Source organism: Melanerpes formicivorus, unplaced genomic scaffold (assembly GCF_026170545.1).
Source record: "Melanerpes formicivorus ecotype bairdi unplaced genomic scaffold, bMelFor1.0.p_v2 SCAF_8, whole genome shotgun sequence".
Classification (NCBI taxonomy): domain Eukaryota; kingdom Metazoa; phylum Chordata; class Aves; order Piciformes; family Picidae; genus Melanerpes; species Melanerpes formicivorus.
The window spans coordinates 5,234,392-5,252,628 of NW_027142360.1; the positions used below are offsets into that span (position 1 = coordinate 5,234,392).

The window sequence follows — 18,237 nt, forward strand, 5'->3', positions numbered from 1 at the left end:
CATGTTGGGTTTTATTCAGGGAATTCTTAGTTTCATGAACCTTCAACTCTAAATCAGTCTCCATGATCAGGCTTCCTGAGATGGTCCCATGGTACTAGGGGGAACAATAGGAAGCAAAGCTAAAAGGTGTATGGAACCCCCAGGAGTAACAACTGGAAGCCAAGAGAGATATGTCATGGCACTACTTGATGGGGTGCTTGGTGCCATGGTTTAGTTGATTAGATGGTGTTGGATGATAGGTTGGACACGATGATCTCAAAGGTCTCTTCCAACCTGGTCTGGTCTATTCTGTTCTGTTCTGTTCTGTTCTATTCTATTCTATTCTATTCTATTCTATTCTATTCTATTCTATTCTATTCTGTTCTGTTCTATTCTATTCTGTTCTATTCTATGTTTGTAATTGGACAACTTGGTCACATTTTTGGTGTCTTTTAGGCTGAGCCCTTTGGCAAACACGCCTGAAGGGGACAGAGGGAGTGACAAAACAGTGTGGACAGGGAAGCATAACAGTCTCTGTGTACTGATTCAATGTAGTAGCATATTTATTGCTGAAAAAGCTGTTTTAAGATAAATTTTGACTATGATAGCATTTTTTACTCCTGATGTATTCATGAGTGCTTGACATACTGTGCACATTCTCAGTTTTGAGAGAACCGACATTAATAGCTATTAAGTAAAGCCTGAAACTGTGTGGCATTGTTAATTACCTCCAGTCATGTAATTTATTGAACTTACAAAACTTAAGTTCTTGAGTGCTAGGACTAATTATAAGATTGGAAATTAATCCAGAAGTGGAAATTACAGCCATACTTGAAAAAGGTCTCTCAGGCAACTCTGATCATTGCCACATGCTTTCATCCACAGGTCTCTACGAGGAGATCCGTCAGTGCCGGCAGGCCTGTGGAGAAGCTCACATGAAAACAATCTTGGCAACAGGTGAACTGGGGTCCCTTGCTAATGTCTACAAAGCCAGCATGATAGCCATGATGGCAGGTAAGTACATGCAATTTTCTGTTTTAAGCTGAGAATGGCTTTGCTGTATTATTTGTGGAGCTTAAAAAATTACAGCCGTGGAAGTTTAGTTTTGCCGATCGTAGAGGCAGAAAAAGTGCAGCGATTTCTGACGCTGCAGGCGTGGTAATGAAGTGTCACTTACTGTGTCTAACCTACAGAAACTGCACTCAATGTTAACACTTAAAACTGCTAAATGACAAAGCTTGTGGGAACAAGGAATATTTGTTGTCAGCTATCTGCTTCTTGGTGTATTTAGTAAGGACAGGCGCATTCGGGGCAGATAGACATTATCCGAGCAGCTGTAGTGCAGTAGATGGCTTGTAAGCTGATCTGAAGATTCCTCCTGAATCCTCACTGTTCATGAAGGTTTTTGTTAAAATAAGAGAGCAAGATCAGTTTTATATTGTAAATGTGCTGCTGGGAATGAATGTTACTAATGCAGTCAGTGCTTTGAGAAACTAAACATTCTCTTACTGCTGAGCTGCTGGCATAAACCTGTGGTTAAGCAACTACTCCAACAGGGGGGGGAAAACCCCACACTTTGATTCGTTCTCAGCAAAAGTGATTTAGTGATAGATTAGGCAGTTATGCTGACACTGGCCTTATCATGGAATTAGTATTATAATTGAGAGGACTGATTGCAGAAAAACAAAAATCTCTGTGGTGGTGTCAGATTTTGCTGACTTCTGTTAAAGTACTTTACAGGACGCTTGCTTGCCCAGGGAGGTGGTTGATGCCCCTTCCCTGGAGATATTCAAGGTGAGGCTCAGTGGGGCCCTGGGCAGCCTGATGTAATTGAGGATGTGCCTGCTGACTGCATGGAGGTTGGTCTAGATGACCTTTGGAGGTCCCTTCCAGCCCAGACCGTTCTATGATTCAATGATTTTTGGTTTGCAATCACTTCTAACCACCTCTGTGAGAGTGCAGTTGAGGGAAATGAACTGTCCTGGAAATGCACCGAGAGGAAGAGCCCTCTGCATTCCAGCCAGCACTGGGATGGGCTAGATTATAACTGGTTTGAACTGACCCAGTCAAAAGCAGTGACAGTCACTACTGGCAGTTAATTGGCACTTCAAAAAAGTGCTCATTCTTCCCTATCTTTGAAAACTCAGTTCCATTTGACCTGATGTTTAGGAGTCTGCCTGCATTTCATTCTGAACCTTTCAGCTAAACATGTTCCTATGAGTGGGATGGAACTTATAGGTGCTGTGTATAGTTTGTGGGCATTATGGTTTTGCACAGCTATAGCCATTGCAGACTGAATGCAGTAAAGTACCTGCTTGAGCCTAGATGTGCAGTAGTGTTATCCTCTCTGCAGCTTTGGGTCTGCACTGGTACAGTTCTCCCTCATTTAACCAGGATTTGAGGGGTGTGTTAATGCCATCTTTAAGCTGCAAAACCCAGAACCAGTGAATAAGGCTATGCTCTTTGAACTCTGCTCCAGACATCTGCTTCTTTTACCATGCTTAAGAGAGGGCTTTTCAAGTATACTGGTACAGGGACATGTAAAGATGTACTGAGAACCACATGGGTTAGTCTGGCTTCTAAACTTTCCCTCATTTTTGTGTTGAATTTTTCCCCCTCTCCACTGTAAGCTCCTCAGATAGAGAATTTCTTCTTAGTTTAGAACAAGAAAAACTCATCCAAGTGCATTCTCAGTATTTAAATAAACATTCAACTTGCTGCTGACCTCATTGTCTCCTTGCACAACTCTGTTTATCTGCTTCAAGTGTAATGGGAAGTGTTTCTGGATTTTACACACTCAGCTATGATGTCAATTGGTGTAATTAGATACAAGGGATCAGTATTATGCCACTAAATACTGCTTGTAATTGGAAGAAGTGTAAGAAATACACATTTTCTGTTATTCAAACTAATGGAATGGAATGGAATGGAATGGAATGGAATGGAATGGAATGGAATGGAGTAGAGTAGAATAGAAATAGAAATAGAATAGAATAGAAATAGAAATAGAAATGAATAGAATAGAATAGAATAGAATAGAATAGAATAGAATAGAATAGAATAGAATAGAATAGAATAACATAAACCAGGTTGGAAGAGATCTTCAAGATCATCGTGTCCAACCCATCATCCAACACCACCTAATCAACTAAACCATGCAAGCAAGCACCCTGTCAAGTCTCCTCCTAAACACCTTCAATGATGGTGACTCCACCACCTCCCTGGGCAGCACATTCCAATGGGCAATCACTCTCTTTGTGAAGAATTTCTTCCTAACATCCAGTCTGAACCTCCCCGGGCACAGCTTGAGACTGTGTCCTCTTGTTCTGGTGCTGCTTGCCTGGGAGAAGAGACCAGAACTGCCTGTCTACAACCTCCCTTCAGGTAGTTGTAGAGAGCAATATGGTCTCCCCTGAGCCTCCTCTTCTCCAGGCTAAGCAACCCCAGCTCCCTCAGTCTCTCCTCATAGGGCTTGTGTTCCAAACCCCTCACCAACTTTGTTGCCCTTCTCTGGACACGTTCCAGCAAGTCAGTATCCTTCCTAAACTGAGGGGCCCAGAACTGGACACAGGACTCAAGGTGTGGCCTAACCAGTGCAGTGCACAGGGGCAGAATGACCTCCCTGCTCCTGCTGGCCACACTGTTCCTGATGCAGGCCAGGATGCCATTGGCCCTCTTGGCCACCTGATGTTACTGACCATTGTGATAATTTTTTGCAATGTAGAGTAGTGAAAAACTCAGGTTGTAAAGCATTTGAGCATTTTCAGATTTGTTGGTGGTGTAGTTTGTTTGAAATACAGCAGATGGCCCTATTGTTAATGATTTTCCTTCCACAGTTATTAATTTTACATGCTGCATATCCATCTGAATACGTGCAGTAATCTCCTTTTTGTGAGTCTCTTACTTTTTCTCTGTAGGTAGGTATGAAAATAAGAATTTGTTGGTGCCCTACATACATTTATTTCAGGCCAGAGTTTCTGACTGATTTGCCAGAAGTGCTGAGAATCTCAGATTCCAGTTGAATTTTGTTTGAGTTATCTATTTGTAGCATTTTTGGTGAAAGGGCAATTTGGCACAGTAGTTTTAAATCCTATCTTTAGTTTCTATAATAATTTTATTCAATTGGTGCCATGATATAAAAGAAATTAAAAAAAAGAAAGCAAGCAGATGTTGGGATCTCTTCCATCTGTTTCCTCTGATTCTGTGAATCTTGTGGGTATGACAGGACCTGGCAACTTAGTATCATAGTATCTGTCAGGGTTGGAAGGGACCACAAGGATCATCTAGTTCCAACCCCCCTGCCATGGGCAGGGACACCCCACACTAGATCAGGCTGCCCAGAGCCTCATCCAGCCTGGGCTTAAACACCTCCAGGGACGGGGCCTCAACCACCTCCCTGGACAACCCATTCCAGGGCTTCACCACTCTCATGGTGAAGAACTTCCTCCTCACATCTAGCCTGAATCTCCCCACCTCCAGCTTCATTCCATTCCCCCTAGTCCTATCACTACCTGAGATCCTGAGAAGTCCCTCCCCAGCCTTCCTGTAGGCCCCCTTCAGATACTGGAAGGCCACAATGAGGTCACCTCGGAGCCTTCTCTTCTGCAGACTGAACAGCCCCAACTCCTTGTATCTGAAGATTTAAAAGCAACCACTCTGATAAACTTGAACTTAGTAATTAGTTTGATATGGGGACATTAGTTATACAGTACAGTGGATTCAGCTGCCAATCTGCCTTTAGAAGTTTTTACTGCATCTTACACATCCAAGTGCCAGGTTGTACACATTGGTCACAGCAACCCCATGCAGTGCTACAGGCTGGGGACAGAGTGGCTGGAGAGTGACCAGGCAGAGAGGGACCTGGGGGTACTGGTTGATAGTAGGCTGAACATGAGCCTGCAGTGTGCCCAGGTGGCCAAGAAGTCCAATGGCATCCTGGCCTGCATCAGGAACAGTGTGGCCAGCAGGAGCAGGGAGGTCATTCTGCCCCTGTACTCAGCACTGGTCAGGCCACACCTTGAGTCCTGTGTCCAGTTCTGGGCCCCTCTGTTTAGGAAAGATGTTGAGCTGCTGGAATATGCCTGGAAGAGGGCAACAAAGCTGGTGAGGGGTTTGGAACACAGCCCTATGAGGAGAGGCTGAGGGAGCTGGGGTTGCTTAGCTGGAAGATGAGGAGACTCAGGGGAGACCTTCTTGCTCTCTATAACTACCTGAAGGGAGGTTGTAGCCAGGTGTGGGTTGGTCTCTTCTCCCAGGCAAGCAGCACCAGAACAAGAGGACACAGTCTCAAGCTGTGCCAGGGGAGGTTTAGGCTGGATGTTAGGAAGAAGTTCTTCCCAGAAAGAGAGATTGGCCATTGGAATGTGCTGCCCAGGGAGGTGGTGGAGTCACCATCACTGGAGGTGTTTAGGAAGAGCCTGGATGGGTGCTTGGTGCCATGGTTTAGTTGATTAGATGGTGTTGGATGATAGGTTGGACTTGGTGATCTCAAAGGTCTTTTCCAACCTGGTTTATCCTATCCTATCCTATCCTATCCTATCCTATCCTATCCTATCCTATCCTATCCTATCCTATCCTATCCTATCCTATCCTATCCTATCCTATCCTATCCTGTCCTGTCCTATCCTATCCTATCCTATCACTTCTGTCCTTTACACCAAAATGTGGTGCCCCTTCAGCTGTGCTGTAAGAAATGCTCATCATGAAGCATTTTAAGCTGAGTTTTCAAAGTAATAGACTTGAAATTGCTCTAGAGGAGGGTTAACTGTTTTGCTGTGTGTTTTTTATGCTTGGTTGGCATTTTTTGTTTGTTAAAGATGGTCACAATAACCTGATTTACATCCTTGCCTTGCTTGATGCTGTATCAGTCCAACTGAGGACATGGTGTGCAGTCCTTAAACTGTTTTCTCTTTGCTATGTATAATGTAAGGCAATCGTGGAGGGAGCACAGAATCCTGGGTGTTTATGTTGCCCTTGCTGAGCATGCAAACATTCACCGGGGTCCTGAAGCACAAAGCCACTTAGATGTGTTGCAGTGTGTGTATAAAATGTTTCTATTTCCCACTTGTCTCATTTGTGAGCCTCAGAAGGCTGATAGCGTAACACAAAGCTGATTTAAAAAGCATTCCTGAGATGTCTGGGACATGATCTCTCTGACTGAGGTTCTTCACCCACACAGAGGTCAATTTAACAGTGTATTTATTGTTGAGGATCTCGGTTGCTCCTGATAAAGTTGCTCTGCTTTGCACAAAGCAATTAACTGACCAGGGAATACAGCCCAGATGTCTCTTCTCCCAAATAACTTCCCAAAGATTTGTATGCAATCTTCTTGTGCTGGACTGAGCAATTATTGGTGTATGCTGAGCACTGTGGCATGCTACATTTGGTCTGATTCACCTAGCAGGTGAGATGTCACACACTGGACGTGAGGCCAGACCGTTGACTTGGAAGGGGATGGTAAGAGGTGGAAAAACCATGCACGTCCGCATCGGCCGGTGTCTTAAAGGAATACTGAGGGCTGTGCTCAGGCTGGAGGGCTGTGCTCATGCACTTTTATATCCAAAGCAGATTGCATAGGCCACTTCTGCAGGCAAGCAGCTGTACTCTTGACTCACAGCCCTTGCAGGACTCCACAGAAAGCATTCACTGCGCACCAGCAAGCAAAGCTGAACCTAGTGAGACATGCAGGTTCTGGCAGTGCGCTGGAGGTGGAGGCCAGCCATAGAAATAGTACTTTGCACAACGTGTCTGTGTGCAAGATGTTAATGCTTGCACCTGCATGAACTCTAGAAAAAGTGTTACTTCACAGTGAGGTATAAGAATAATTTGCCTCTATTTGATTCAGTGGCTCTTGGCTCCTGTATCTGAAATCGCATCTACAAAGTATGATGACTATTTCTGCTTCCTTCTCTAGCACAGTACATAGGGAGAAAGACATCTGAATGGGAGCAGATACCCAGTTCTCTTAAATTCTTTTAACTCTACCCTACAGGCTTGACTGACATGTTAAAATTCTTCTGGAACATTTAAGAACCTATTTCTCAGTGAAAGAGGCTGACAGCCCTCTAAGGACAGTGACTCACTTGGCAAGAATAGTCATTGCAGTGCTAAGGAGGAACATAGAGGCAGGTGGGATTACACACTGGTGGCTCTGTGTCATTATCAAAGGAGCATGTGTTTTCCAGTTAGATGACCAAAGGAAAAGCTCAGCATTGAATCAACACAGTTTTGGTCATTGGTTTTTTAACAACCACTACCATTTCTTGGGCTTCTTGAAGGTCTTGATGGTGATTTGAGTACAAGAATTTCTCCAGGGGAACTGACTTCATCTCTGACTCTATCAGACAGTATCCAGACAATAAGCAGGCAAACTAATTGGTGGTTTTCACTGCCTGGTGTATACTTGTGCAGGCTGTGTCCATTACCTGTGTCTTCATAGCCTCTTGGAATGAACAGTCCTATGGAAGACCAATAGTTGATGCTTTGATACTGTTCTTTCCAAAGTGAACAGAAATAATGTAGCCAGGTGTTTAAGAAGAGACTGGATGAGGCACTTGGTGCCATGGTTTAGTTGATTAGATGGTATTGAGTGATGGGTTGGACTTCATGGTCTTGAATGTCTTTTCCAACCTGGTCTGGTCTGGTCTATTCTATTCTATTCTATTCTATTCTATTCTATTCTATTCTATTCTATTCTATTCTATTCCATTCCATTCCATTCCATTCCATTCCATTCCATTCCATTCCATTCCATTCCATTCCATTCCATTCCATTCCATTCCATTCCATTCCATTCCAATGGGCAATCACTCTCTTTGTGAAGAATTTCTTCCTAACATCCAGTCTGAACTTCCCCAGGCACAGCTTGAGACTGTGTCCTCTTGTTCTGGTGCTCGTTGCCTGGGAGAAGAGACCAGACCTGCCTGTCTACAACCTCCCTTCAGATAGTTGTAGAGAGCAAGAAGGTCTCCTCTGAGCCTTCTCCTCTCCAGGCTAATCAACCCCAGCTCCCTCAGCCTCTCCTCATAGATCTTGTGTTCCAAACCCCTCATCAACTTTTTTTGCCCTTCTCTGGACTCGTTCCAGCAAGTCAACCTCCTTTTTAAACTGAGGGGCCCAGAACTGGACACAGGACTCAAGGTGTGGCCTAACCAGTGCAGTGTACAGGGGCAGAATGACCTCCCTGCTCCTGCTGGCCACACTGTTCCTGATGCAGGCCAGGATGCCATTGGCCTTCTTGGCCACCTGGGCACACTGCAGGCTCATGTTCAGCCTACCATCGACCAGTACCCCCAGGCCCCTCTCTGCCTGGCTGCTCTCCAGCCACTCTGACCCCAGCCTGTAGCACTGCATGGGGTTCTTGTGGCCAATGTGCAGAACCCGGCACTTGGATGTGTTCAATCTCATGCTGTTGAATTCTGCCCATCTGTCCAGCCTGTCGAGGTCCCTCTGCAGAGCATCTCTACCCTCTAGCAGATCAACTTCTGCTCCTAGCTTGGTGTCGTCAGCAAATTTACTGATGATGGACTCAATGCCCTCATCCAGATCGTCAATAAAGATGTTAAAGAGCATGGGGCCCAGCACTGATCATAGAAGGAGATCCGGTTGGTCAGGCAGGACCTGCCCTTCCTAAATCCATGATACTTGCCACTGGGCACTTTGTCCTCAAAGCACATACTGGCAAAATAAATCTTAAAATTGCCCTGTGAAGCATGAGACAAAGATAATAAACAAGTCAAAAGTCAAGCTGAGATCGGTTGTGCATTCCAGGCTTTAAAGCCCACACTCAACCACAAAACTGAGGGTAGACTCAATGGCATGTGAGTTGTAATATGTAGTGATTTAAATATGCATCTACAACTGCAGCTCTAATTTGATACAAAATCAGTCTTGAATCCAAAGCGTTTCCAAATGAAAGACAAACCAAGGGAAGAGGCTTGGTAACATATGAAACAAGAATTTATGTCTTGTTTTAGGCATCTGAAATGCAACCATCTGTACTGAATTTACAGTGTATCTGTAAAGGGCACATTTTGCCCTGTAAAAGGTCCATCAGAAATCAGGGGCAATGCATGGCTATCATTTTCTGAAAGGAGACAGATGTCAGTAGGCTCTGAGTGATTTCCAGGGTGGCAGGTGTCAAGCTCTGGCAGTCCAGTGTAGGGCTGGAGACAAACTAGTGGTTGGAAACAACTGGTGGTTGAGTCACCAACCCTGCATGTGTTTAAAGGTTGTTTGGATGTGGTGCTTGGGGATATGGTTAGGGGTGAACCTTGTAGAGTAGGGTTCTGGGTTGGACTTGGTGATCCTGGGCATCTTTTCCAACCTTAATGTTTGTGATTAGTAAGGACTCACTCTTTTGAATGTATAGGGTGTAGGCCCCCTTCCTGATGGGGGCCTACAGGAAGGCTGGGGAGGGACTTCTCAGGATCTCAGGTAGTGATAGGACTAGGGGGAATGGAATGAAGCTGGAGGTGGGGAGATTCAGGCTGGATGTGAGGAGGAGGTTCTTCACCATGAGAGTGGTGAAACCCTGGAATGGGTTGTCCAGGGATGTGGTCGAGGCCCCATCCCTGGAGGTGTTTAAGCCCAGGCTGGACAAGGCTCTGGCCAGCCTGATCTAGTGTGAGGTGTCCCTGCCCATGGCAGGGGGGTTGCAACTGGATGATCCTTGCGGTCCCTTCCAACCCTGACTGATACTATGATACTATGATACTATGACTTGTCACCTGACTAAGACTTTCATGGTCACAGTCTGGTGGCTGTTTCCTCTCTCCTTCCAACCCAGCAGGAGTTAGAGTGAGTCCAAGGTGTGATGAGGATTTCTTGCTGCTATAGCTGTGTGCACTGGCTGGGGAAAGGTGGCTGTTGAAGTGCAGTGCATTCTTACCTCTGACTGCTTGTCTTCAGAGAACAAAGCACAGTAGAATAGAATCAATAAAGTTGGAAGAGACCTCAAAGATCATCAAGTCCAACCTGTCACCCAAGACCTCATGACTACTAAACCAAGTACAGAGAGGCTTCTCCCACCTGCATTGTCAAACTGCAGAGAGTAATCCCATTTTGCCTTGGTGGTGATCTCCTGGCAGTACAGATTAGATCTAGCATGGGCATGAGCACATTTTAAAATTTCTGTCAGTTTCCTGAGAGCACAGAAAATTATGTTTATGTCGGCTTTCTGCTGTCTGTGTGCATGCAGACAATACCTCATTTGTCCAAAGCTCTGCCCATTCCTTTAGAGAAGCTTGAATTTGCAGAGTTTGTACTACTTCAGCACTTTGCACCATGCAGATGCAGTGTTGTGTGTCATTTTAGGAACATAGCCTTGGTTACTGTGTTGAATATGTAGAAGTGGTTGCAGTTGGCTGCTGTAAGAGGCTCATCAGGACAGTAATTAACACTATGGAATTATATTACTAGTTGGTAACTTTCCTGTCTGTTTGCTGCAGCAGATGTCCTGAATTCTGCACACTCTGCGGTTGTTCTGCACGTTCAGGGCTCTGGTTAACATCACTGAAATCTTGGTGAAAGGAACAAGCACAAAACATGCTGTGGAAAACCAAGATACACAGCAGGTCACAGTGGCACAGTCTTTATGTTCAGTAAGGTAGTACAAGGCTGCTCCCTTAAGTGAAGCAATTGCCTGTAAGCTCAACAGCGATGCTGCAGCCAGTCACCAGAAATGATGTAGGTGTGATAGATAAGCTTGGAGTAGGAAAGTTCTAACAGTGCAGTCGCGTGTTTGAATTACTGATGGAAGTCCATACAAAGAGTAGTAACAGAAAATGTTGGGCTTGAGTAAAGCAGGCCTTGAAGAAATGCAAAATGAGACTTAAATATCTGTCTGGAACTCAATAATGTATCCATAAGCAATCAGAAGTGAAGGAACAGGAAGCGTTTGAGAGACATTAGGTCAGGCTCTAATGAATCAGTAGGATCAGAAGATCAGCAGAAGGATAAGCAGAAGACAGAAGTAATACATAAGAGAAATAGATGTTGGGGGCTGGAGGGGGGTTACATACCAAGAGTCTCTGAAGGAAGAAGAGAGGTAGAGTGTATAAAGTAAATGCTGGTTTCTTTGCAGTTTGTTAAGCTGGAAAGCCAGACATGCATGCAGTGGCACATTTTGTTATGCATTTATTTATGTGCTTACTGAAGTGTGTGCTACCTGCACAGCCATGTCTGAGGGGAGAAGTTATCCAGGGCTGTTCATATTTGTCATGCCAGGGAGCCTGACAACTCAGTTTGCTAATTTGGTGAAAGGTCTGTGTTATTAATGGTGATCTACTGTAAACAAAAAACAGCGGTAGCCTTCTACTGGAGGGGAAGGAATTCCAAGATAGCCCTTTACTGAAGTCAAAGAGGAAATGGCAGTGTAAACCAGATGACATTTGTCAGTTCTGTATTATTTGATTTTGTGTTATCCACAGCTCCACTTGACTATCCACCTCCACCATCCCCATTTACAAATAGAAACAGTGATCTTCTCACCAGAAGAATACCAAGTTAAGTAAGTGACCTCATTGTGGCCTTCCAGGATCTGAAGGGGGCCTACAGGAAGGCTGGGGAGGGACTGCTCAGGATCTCAGGTAGTGATAGGACTAGGGGGAATGGAATGAAGCTGGAGGCGGGGAGATTCAGACTGGATGTGAGGAGGAGGTTCTTCACCATGACAGTGGTGAAACCCTGGAATGGGTTGTCCAGGGAGGTGGTTGGGGCCCCGTCCCTGGAAGTGTTTAAGCCCAGGCTGGATGAGGCTCTGGGCAGGCTGATCTAGTGTGGGGTGTCCCTGCCCATGGCAGGGGGGTTGGAACTAGATGATCCTTGTGGTCCCTTCCAACCCTGACAGATACTGTGATACTATGGTACTATGATAAGTTAGGCAATGAGAAGATGGGTAAGACTGAGGCAGCAGAATGGTTCCTAACTTATCATCACCTGTGTTAGCTTCTCTGCTTTTCCGTATGCAAAATTAACCTTGCACATTGCCTACTAGAGCTCTGTGAGGCCCAGTAAATGAAGATATAAGCAGAAATAGGTTCCTTTCATTAGAAGGCAAAAATTTTCCATGCCTGTGTGTGAAGGCAGAATACCCTTGGTTAAGATGGAAATTGGGAAACAGAGCAAGAGAATGGCTCAAAAATTTCTAATGGGAGCTGCTGATTTATTTACTGGTACAACTAGCCCTAAGAGCAACAGTGGAGGTGGGAGCTGGAGCCAGCTAGCCCTCTGCAATTTACAGACCAAAGAGATAAATGACCAGTGAGTGAGCTGCAGGAAGCCACAAACAGTTTGTAGGAAGGAAATGGTTTTTCATGTCAGATTCTTTCAAGTTGGAATTCAAGCCTGGAGAAGAAAAGGCTCTGGGGAGACATTATATTGGCCTTCCAGTACCTAAAAGGGGCCTACAGGAAAGCTGGTAAGGGACTATTTACTAAGGCATGTAGCACTAGGACAAGGGGCAATAGTTTTAAAATGATTTAGAGTGGATGTTAGGAACAAGTTCTTTACCAGGAGAGTGATGGGACACTGGAACAGGCTGCCCAGGGAGGTGGTGGCAGCCCTGTCCCTGGGAACATTCAAAGTTAGACTTGACGGGACGTTGAGCACCCTGATCTAGTAGGGGAAGTCCTGCCAACCCAGTACGTGCTGTGACTGTATGGTACTTTAGAGTGGATACTGTGTATTGCACAAGTGACCAGCACTGCCTGTAGCAGCAGGTAGGTTACCTCACAGAATCACAGAATGTTAGGGGTTGGAAGAGACCTCGAAAGCTCCAGTCCAACCCCCCTGCCAGAGCAGGATCTCCTAAAGCAGATCACACAGGAATGCATCCAGGCAGGTCTTGAATATCTCCAGAGAGGAAGGCTCCACAACCCACTCTGGGCAACCTGTTCCAGTGTTCGTCACCTTTGCAGTGAAAACAATTTTCCTCATGTTTCCAGAATTTCCTATGCCTCAGCTTCCACCATTGCCCCTTGTGCTGGCATTGGGCATCACCCAGCAGAGCCTGGCTCCAGCCTCTTGGCACTCACCCTGCACATCTTTATAAACACAAATGATGTCACCTCTCAGTCTCCTCCTCTCCAAGCTACAGAGCCCTCAGCTCCCTCAGTCTCTCCTCATAAGGAAGATGTTTCATTCCCTTAATCATTTCTGTGGTTCTGCACTGGACTCTTTCAAGCTGTTCTGTGAAGCCCTTCATGAACTGAAGGGTCCAGAACTGGACACAATATTCTAGATGAGGTCTCACCAGGGCAGAGTAGACAGGGAGGAGAACCTCTCTAGAATAGAATAGAATAGAATAGAATAGAATAGAATAGAATAGAATAGAATAGAATAGAGCAGGTTGGAAGAGACCTTCAAGATCATCACATCCAACCCATCATCCTACACCACCTAATCAACTAAACTATGCAAGCAAGCACCCTATCAAGTCTCCTCCTAAACACCTCCAATGATGGTGACTCCACCACCTCCCTGGGCAGCCCATTCCAACGGGCAATCACTCTCTCTGTGTAGAATTTCTTCCTGACATCCAGTATGAACCTCCCCTGGTGCAGCTTGAGACTGTGTCCTCTTGTTCTGGTACTGGTTGCCTGGGAGAAGAGACCAACCCCCACCTGGCTACAACCTCCCCTGAGTCTCCTCTTCTCCAGGCTAATCAACCCCAGCTCCCTCAGCCTCTCCTCATAGGGCTGTGCTCCAAACCCCTCACCAACTTCGTTGCCCTTCTCTGGACATGTTCCAGCAAGTCAACATCTTTCCTAAACTGAGGGGCCCAGAACTGGACACAGGATTCAAGGTGTGGCCTAACCAGTGTGGTGTACAGGGGGAGAATGACCTCCTTGCTCCTGCTGGCCACACTGTTCCTGATCCAGGCCAGGATGCCATTGGCCCTCTTGGCCACCTGGGCATACTGCAGGCTCATGTTCAGCCTACTATCAACCAGTACCCCCAGGTCCCTCTCTTCCTGACTGCTCCTACTAACCACAGGCCTTATGCACCTCAGGATGGAATTGGCCTTCATGGCCACACGAGCACATTGCTCCTTTCAGCTCTTTTTATAGCACTTCACCCAAAGCATTCTTTTAAATGAAAGAGTTCTGCCGTGCTTCCTGTACACCCATTTTGCTTTACTTTCTTTAGCTTTTGCTTCTCCCTCCACCAGAAAGACCCTACAAGAAATCATAGAGAAGCAGGGGTGTAATAACCCCCCAGAAATCCTAGGGCTTGTCACTGGATCTCAAGAAGGTTTTGAAGCCTGATCTGCAGATTTCTGCTTTTTGACCTGCAGGAATGTGGCTGTTAAACCTTTGAAACCGGTTGTGAAATAGTAGGTTCCAGCGAGTAAGCGTGTACTGGCAACGTAACATACTGTGGAGAGGGGTCAACCTTCTGTTAACAAAGGATCCTAAATGCCTGAGGAGCAATTTTTCTTCTGCTGGTATTCCAGATCTTTGCAAAACATGCTAATACATGCTAATACAGGCTGGGCAGTGACTGGCTGGAAAGCAGCCCTGAGGAGAGAGACTTGGGGATGCTGGTGGACAAGAAGCTCAACATGAGCTCTCAGTGTGCACTTGCAGCCCACAAAGACAATCAGATCCTGGGCTGCATCAGGAGAAGTGTGGCCAGCAGGTCGAGGGAGGTGATCCTCCCGCTCTGCTCAGCTCTGCTGAGACCCCGCCTGGAGTACTGCCTCCAGTTCTGGAGCCCCTATTACAAGAGAGATCTGGAGGTGCTGGAAGGTGTCCAGAGAAGGGCCACGAGGATGAGCAGAGGGCTGGAGCACCTCTCCTATGAGGACAGACTGAAGGAGTTGGGGCTGTTCAGTCTGGAGAAGAGAAGGCTCCGAGGTGACCTTATTGTGGCCTTCCAGTATCTGAAGGGGGCTTCAAGAAGGCTGGGGAAGGACTGCTCAGGATCTCAGGTAGTGATAGGACTAGGGGGAATGGAATGAAGCTGGAGGTGGGGAGATTCAGGCTGGATGTGAGGAGGAAGTTCTTCCCCATGAGAGTGGTGAAGCCCTGGAATGGGTTGTCCAGGGAGGTGGTTGAGGCCCCATCCCTGGAGGTGTTTAAGCCCAGGCTGGATGAGGCTCTGGGCAGGCTGATCTAGTGTGGGGTGTCCCTGCCCATGGCAGGGGGATTGGAACTAGCTGATCCTTGTGGTCCCTTCCAACCCTGACTGATACTATGATACTACTATGATAATTAAGGAATTTCTAAATGGTATACTTTCAATTTATAGCAACTGATGCAGAGAAGTGAGGGAGTCTCCCCCCCTCCCCCGCCCCCCTGCTGCTGCGTTAATTTTCCCCATGAATGAAACCTTGTTTCTATGTTAAATAATTTGTTGGAATTTGAGTTCAAACTTCTGGAGTTTCCTATCGCCTCAGCCTCAGGAATGGTTGCACAGTGAGTAGTTCCAGCCAAACATGCCTTCAAAATGGCACAGCTCCCTAGCATCTCTGAAACTCCAGTATTGAAGGTAATGGTTTGAGAGAATGCAGTTTTAAAGCGTGGAAATGTTATGTAAAGTCAATGGATGTAGAGGGGACTGTTTATTTCTCTGATATTTCAGGTTGGTTTTCTGTTTCAGTTCTGTCAGCAGCAGGTGTAAAATTCTACTAAACCAGCGAAAAATAGGAATAAATATTTAATTTACTGTATCTATCAATTATGCCAAATTGGCTTATGAAATATTAAAGTGTCTTTTAAGAGATGCAAGTAGGAGCGCCAGTCAGAAAATCCTATCCCTTAACAGAAACTTACATAGATGTGGAAATAAACTAAGCATGGTTTTTAGGCCCTGGGATATTTTGTTATTTCTTTGTAAGCTGGCAAGGCCTGGTGATCATGCCTATCTAATTTGAAGGCATAAGCTTATGACAGCAGAAATGTGAAATTAGATTTCTAAACAGAAAGGTGTTGAATGGAAAAATGCACCCGGAAAATACGATCTCGCACGTCAGCAGGGTTGTTTTAAAACCCTGTGGACACTCATTTGAATAAACCCATTCACAGGATCACAGAATTTAATCATAGAGAACAGGGATGTGGTGGCAGACAACGGAGCAGAACAAGAGATGGGCACAACCATAAATGAAGTACATATTGAGACATTAAAATGGGACCAAAATTAGTCATACGAAACAAGAAGTTTGCCCTAAGGAGGTTATGGATAGTTTTCTTCCCAGTAAGCTGTTCAAACCCACTGAGGTCAGTATAAAGGGGCCCCTCAATTCAAGACAGATGTTGAGTTGCTCAAATGTGTCCAGAGAAGGGCAACAAAACTGGGGAGGGATTTGGAACACAAGCCCTATGAGGAGAGGCTGAGGGAGTTGGGGTTGCTTAGCCTGGAGAAGAGGAGGCTCAGGGGAGACCTTCTTGCTCTCTACAACTACCTGAAGGGAGGTTGCAGTTTAGCTGGCTTGTTAATGCCTCTTCCAGGACATGTAGTCAGGTAGGGTTTGGTCTCTTCTCCCTGTTGCAAGCAGCAACAGACCAAGAGGACACAGTCTCAAGCTGTGCCAGGGGAGGTTTAAACTGGATGTTAGGAAGAAATTCTTCACAGAAAGTGTGGCTGGCCATTGGAATGTGCTGCCCAGGGAGGTGGTGGAGTCGCAGTCCCTGGAAGTGTTTAGGAGAAGACTGCATGAGGCACTTGGTGCCATGGTTTAGTTGATTAGATGGTGTTAGGTGATGGGTTGGACTTGATGATCTCAAAGGTCTTTTCCAACCTGGTTAGTTCTGTATTCTGTAAAGACAGTTAACTTTTAACAGATCATGTCCTATGTCCTAGTGGTACTGATGCTGTATTTCAAAGTGTTGCATCATTAAGTGCAGAGAAACAGAATGCCCAAGCTGGCTGCTGGGTTGCATGATTCTGCACACACATTCCTCACTGAGCTGAACAGGACTGCCTACTATAATGCAAACCTTTGTGCTTGTTTTTAACATCCCTCCTGCCTTAGAAATGTAAGGTTTTAACTGGAATGTAAAAGATCTTCTTAAAAGACTCTGTCAGTCTTTTCTCAAAGGAAAAGCTTTCTATCGGAATGTGACCATAGGATATAGGATATATTCTCCAGGAATGTGCCCATTTCAGTGGTGGGTGGAGAGGGAGCTTTTTACCAGCTTGCCTCTGTAGTAGCTTGCAGTACTTTTGGTGAGCTGCACAGTAGACTTGAACTTCCTTGGTAGGTACCTAGGTTACTTGGAGCTCTTCTCCCAAGCTTTCTGTGCTCCTTTAATTCGTGTTGCCAAAGTACAAGCTATATTGGGAAGATGTTGACAATAGCAGAAGGTACTCCTTTCTTCTATGTTCTTCCCTATAGTATGCTTTGGAATTTCATCCTCTGTCCCCAGTTGATATTTTTTTCTTTAGATTTCTTTTCTGAAATGTTAATTTTTAATTTCATCATCTCTCAGATAAAACAGTTCCTAGTTTGTGACTGTGCTTAATTTATAGCTGTCAGAGACAATAGTGTTCCCAGGGCTGTCTTGTAATAGCCCTGCTTTGGAGAGAGTGTTTTCAAACACTAAGGTGACAGCAAGGTCCATAGTCTTCTTGGCAAGTCAGGGCTCTGTCATCTGATTGTCATTTGTACCTTTCATGTTTTTTCCCCTCTAGCATTTGTGCTATAAAGTGATTTCCCTGCAGTGTACAACTACAGCTGATTTCTTAAGTTAAGTTTTCCCTAAATCTGTGGTGTAGAAAAAAAAGTCCTCGTTGATGATGGGAGGAGTCTTTCTTAAGGAGAAAGTCTTCCTTCCATCACCGTTGCAGTTACACATATAATGTGCAACCTAACAGTCTATCCCAAAGATCAAAGAAGTGAAGTCTTGTAGTTTGTCAACAAGATACTTCTCCCAAGTAACTAGTGCTAGGAGGAGAGGAAATGGGTTGCAGTTGTGCTGGGGGAAGTTTACAGAATCATGGAATTAACCAGGTTGGAAAAGACCTTTGAGATCAAGTCCAACCTATCACCCAACACCATCTAATCAACTAAACCATGGCACCAAGTGCCTCTTCCAGTATCTTTTTAAACACTTCCAGGGATGCTGCCTCTACCACCTCCCTGGGCAGCACATTCCAATGGCAAATCTCTCTTTTTCTGAAGACTATCCTAACATCCAGCCTAAACCTTCCCTGGCACAGCTTGAGACTGCGTCCTCTTGTTCTGGTGCTGGTTGCCTGGCAGAAGAGACCAACCCCCACCTGGCTAGAACCACCCTTCAGGTAGCTGTAGAC

The 18,237-nt window shown here is 45.5% G+C and overlaps 1 protein-coding gene across 3 annotated transcripts in view; it reads left to right on the forward strand.

The window, feature by feature from the left end:
• DERA (deoxyribose-phosphate aldolase) overlaps positions 1–18,237 on the forward strand; it is a 79,388-nt gene that overhangs the window by 31,697 nt on the left and 29,454 nt on the right. For all 3 annotated transcript variants that reach the window (XM_068141882.1, XM_068141883.1, XM_068141884.1), the window contains exon 6: positions 865–993. In XM_068141882.1, coding sequence (XP_067997983.1) covers positions 865–993 — 129 coding nt within the window. The remainder of the gene's footprint in view (positions 1–864; positions 994–18,237) is intronic.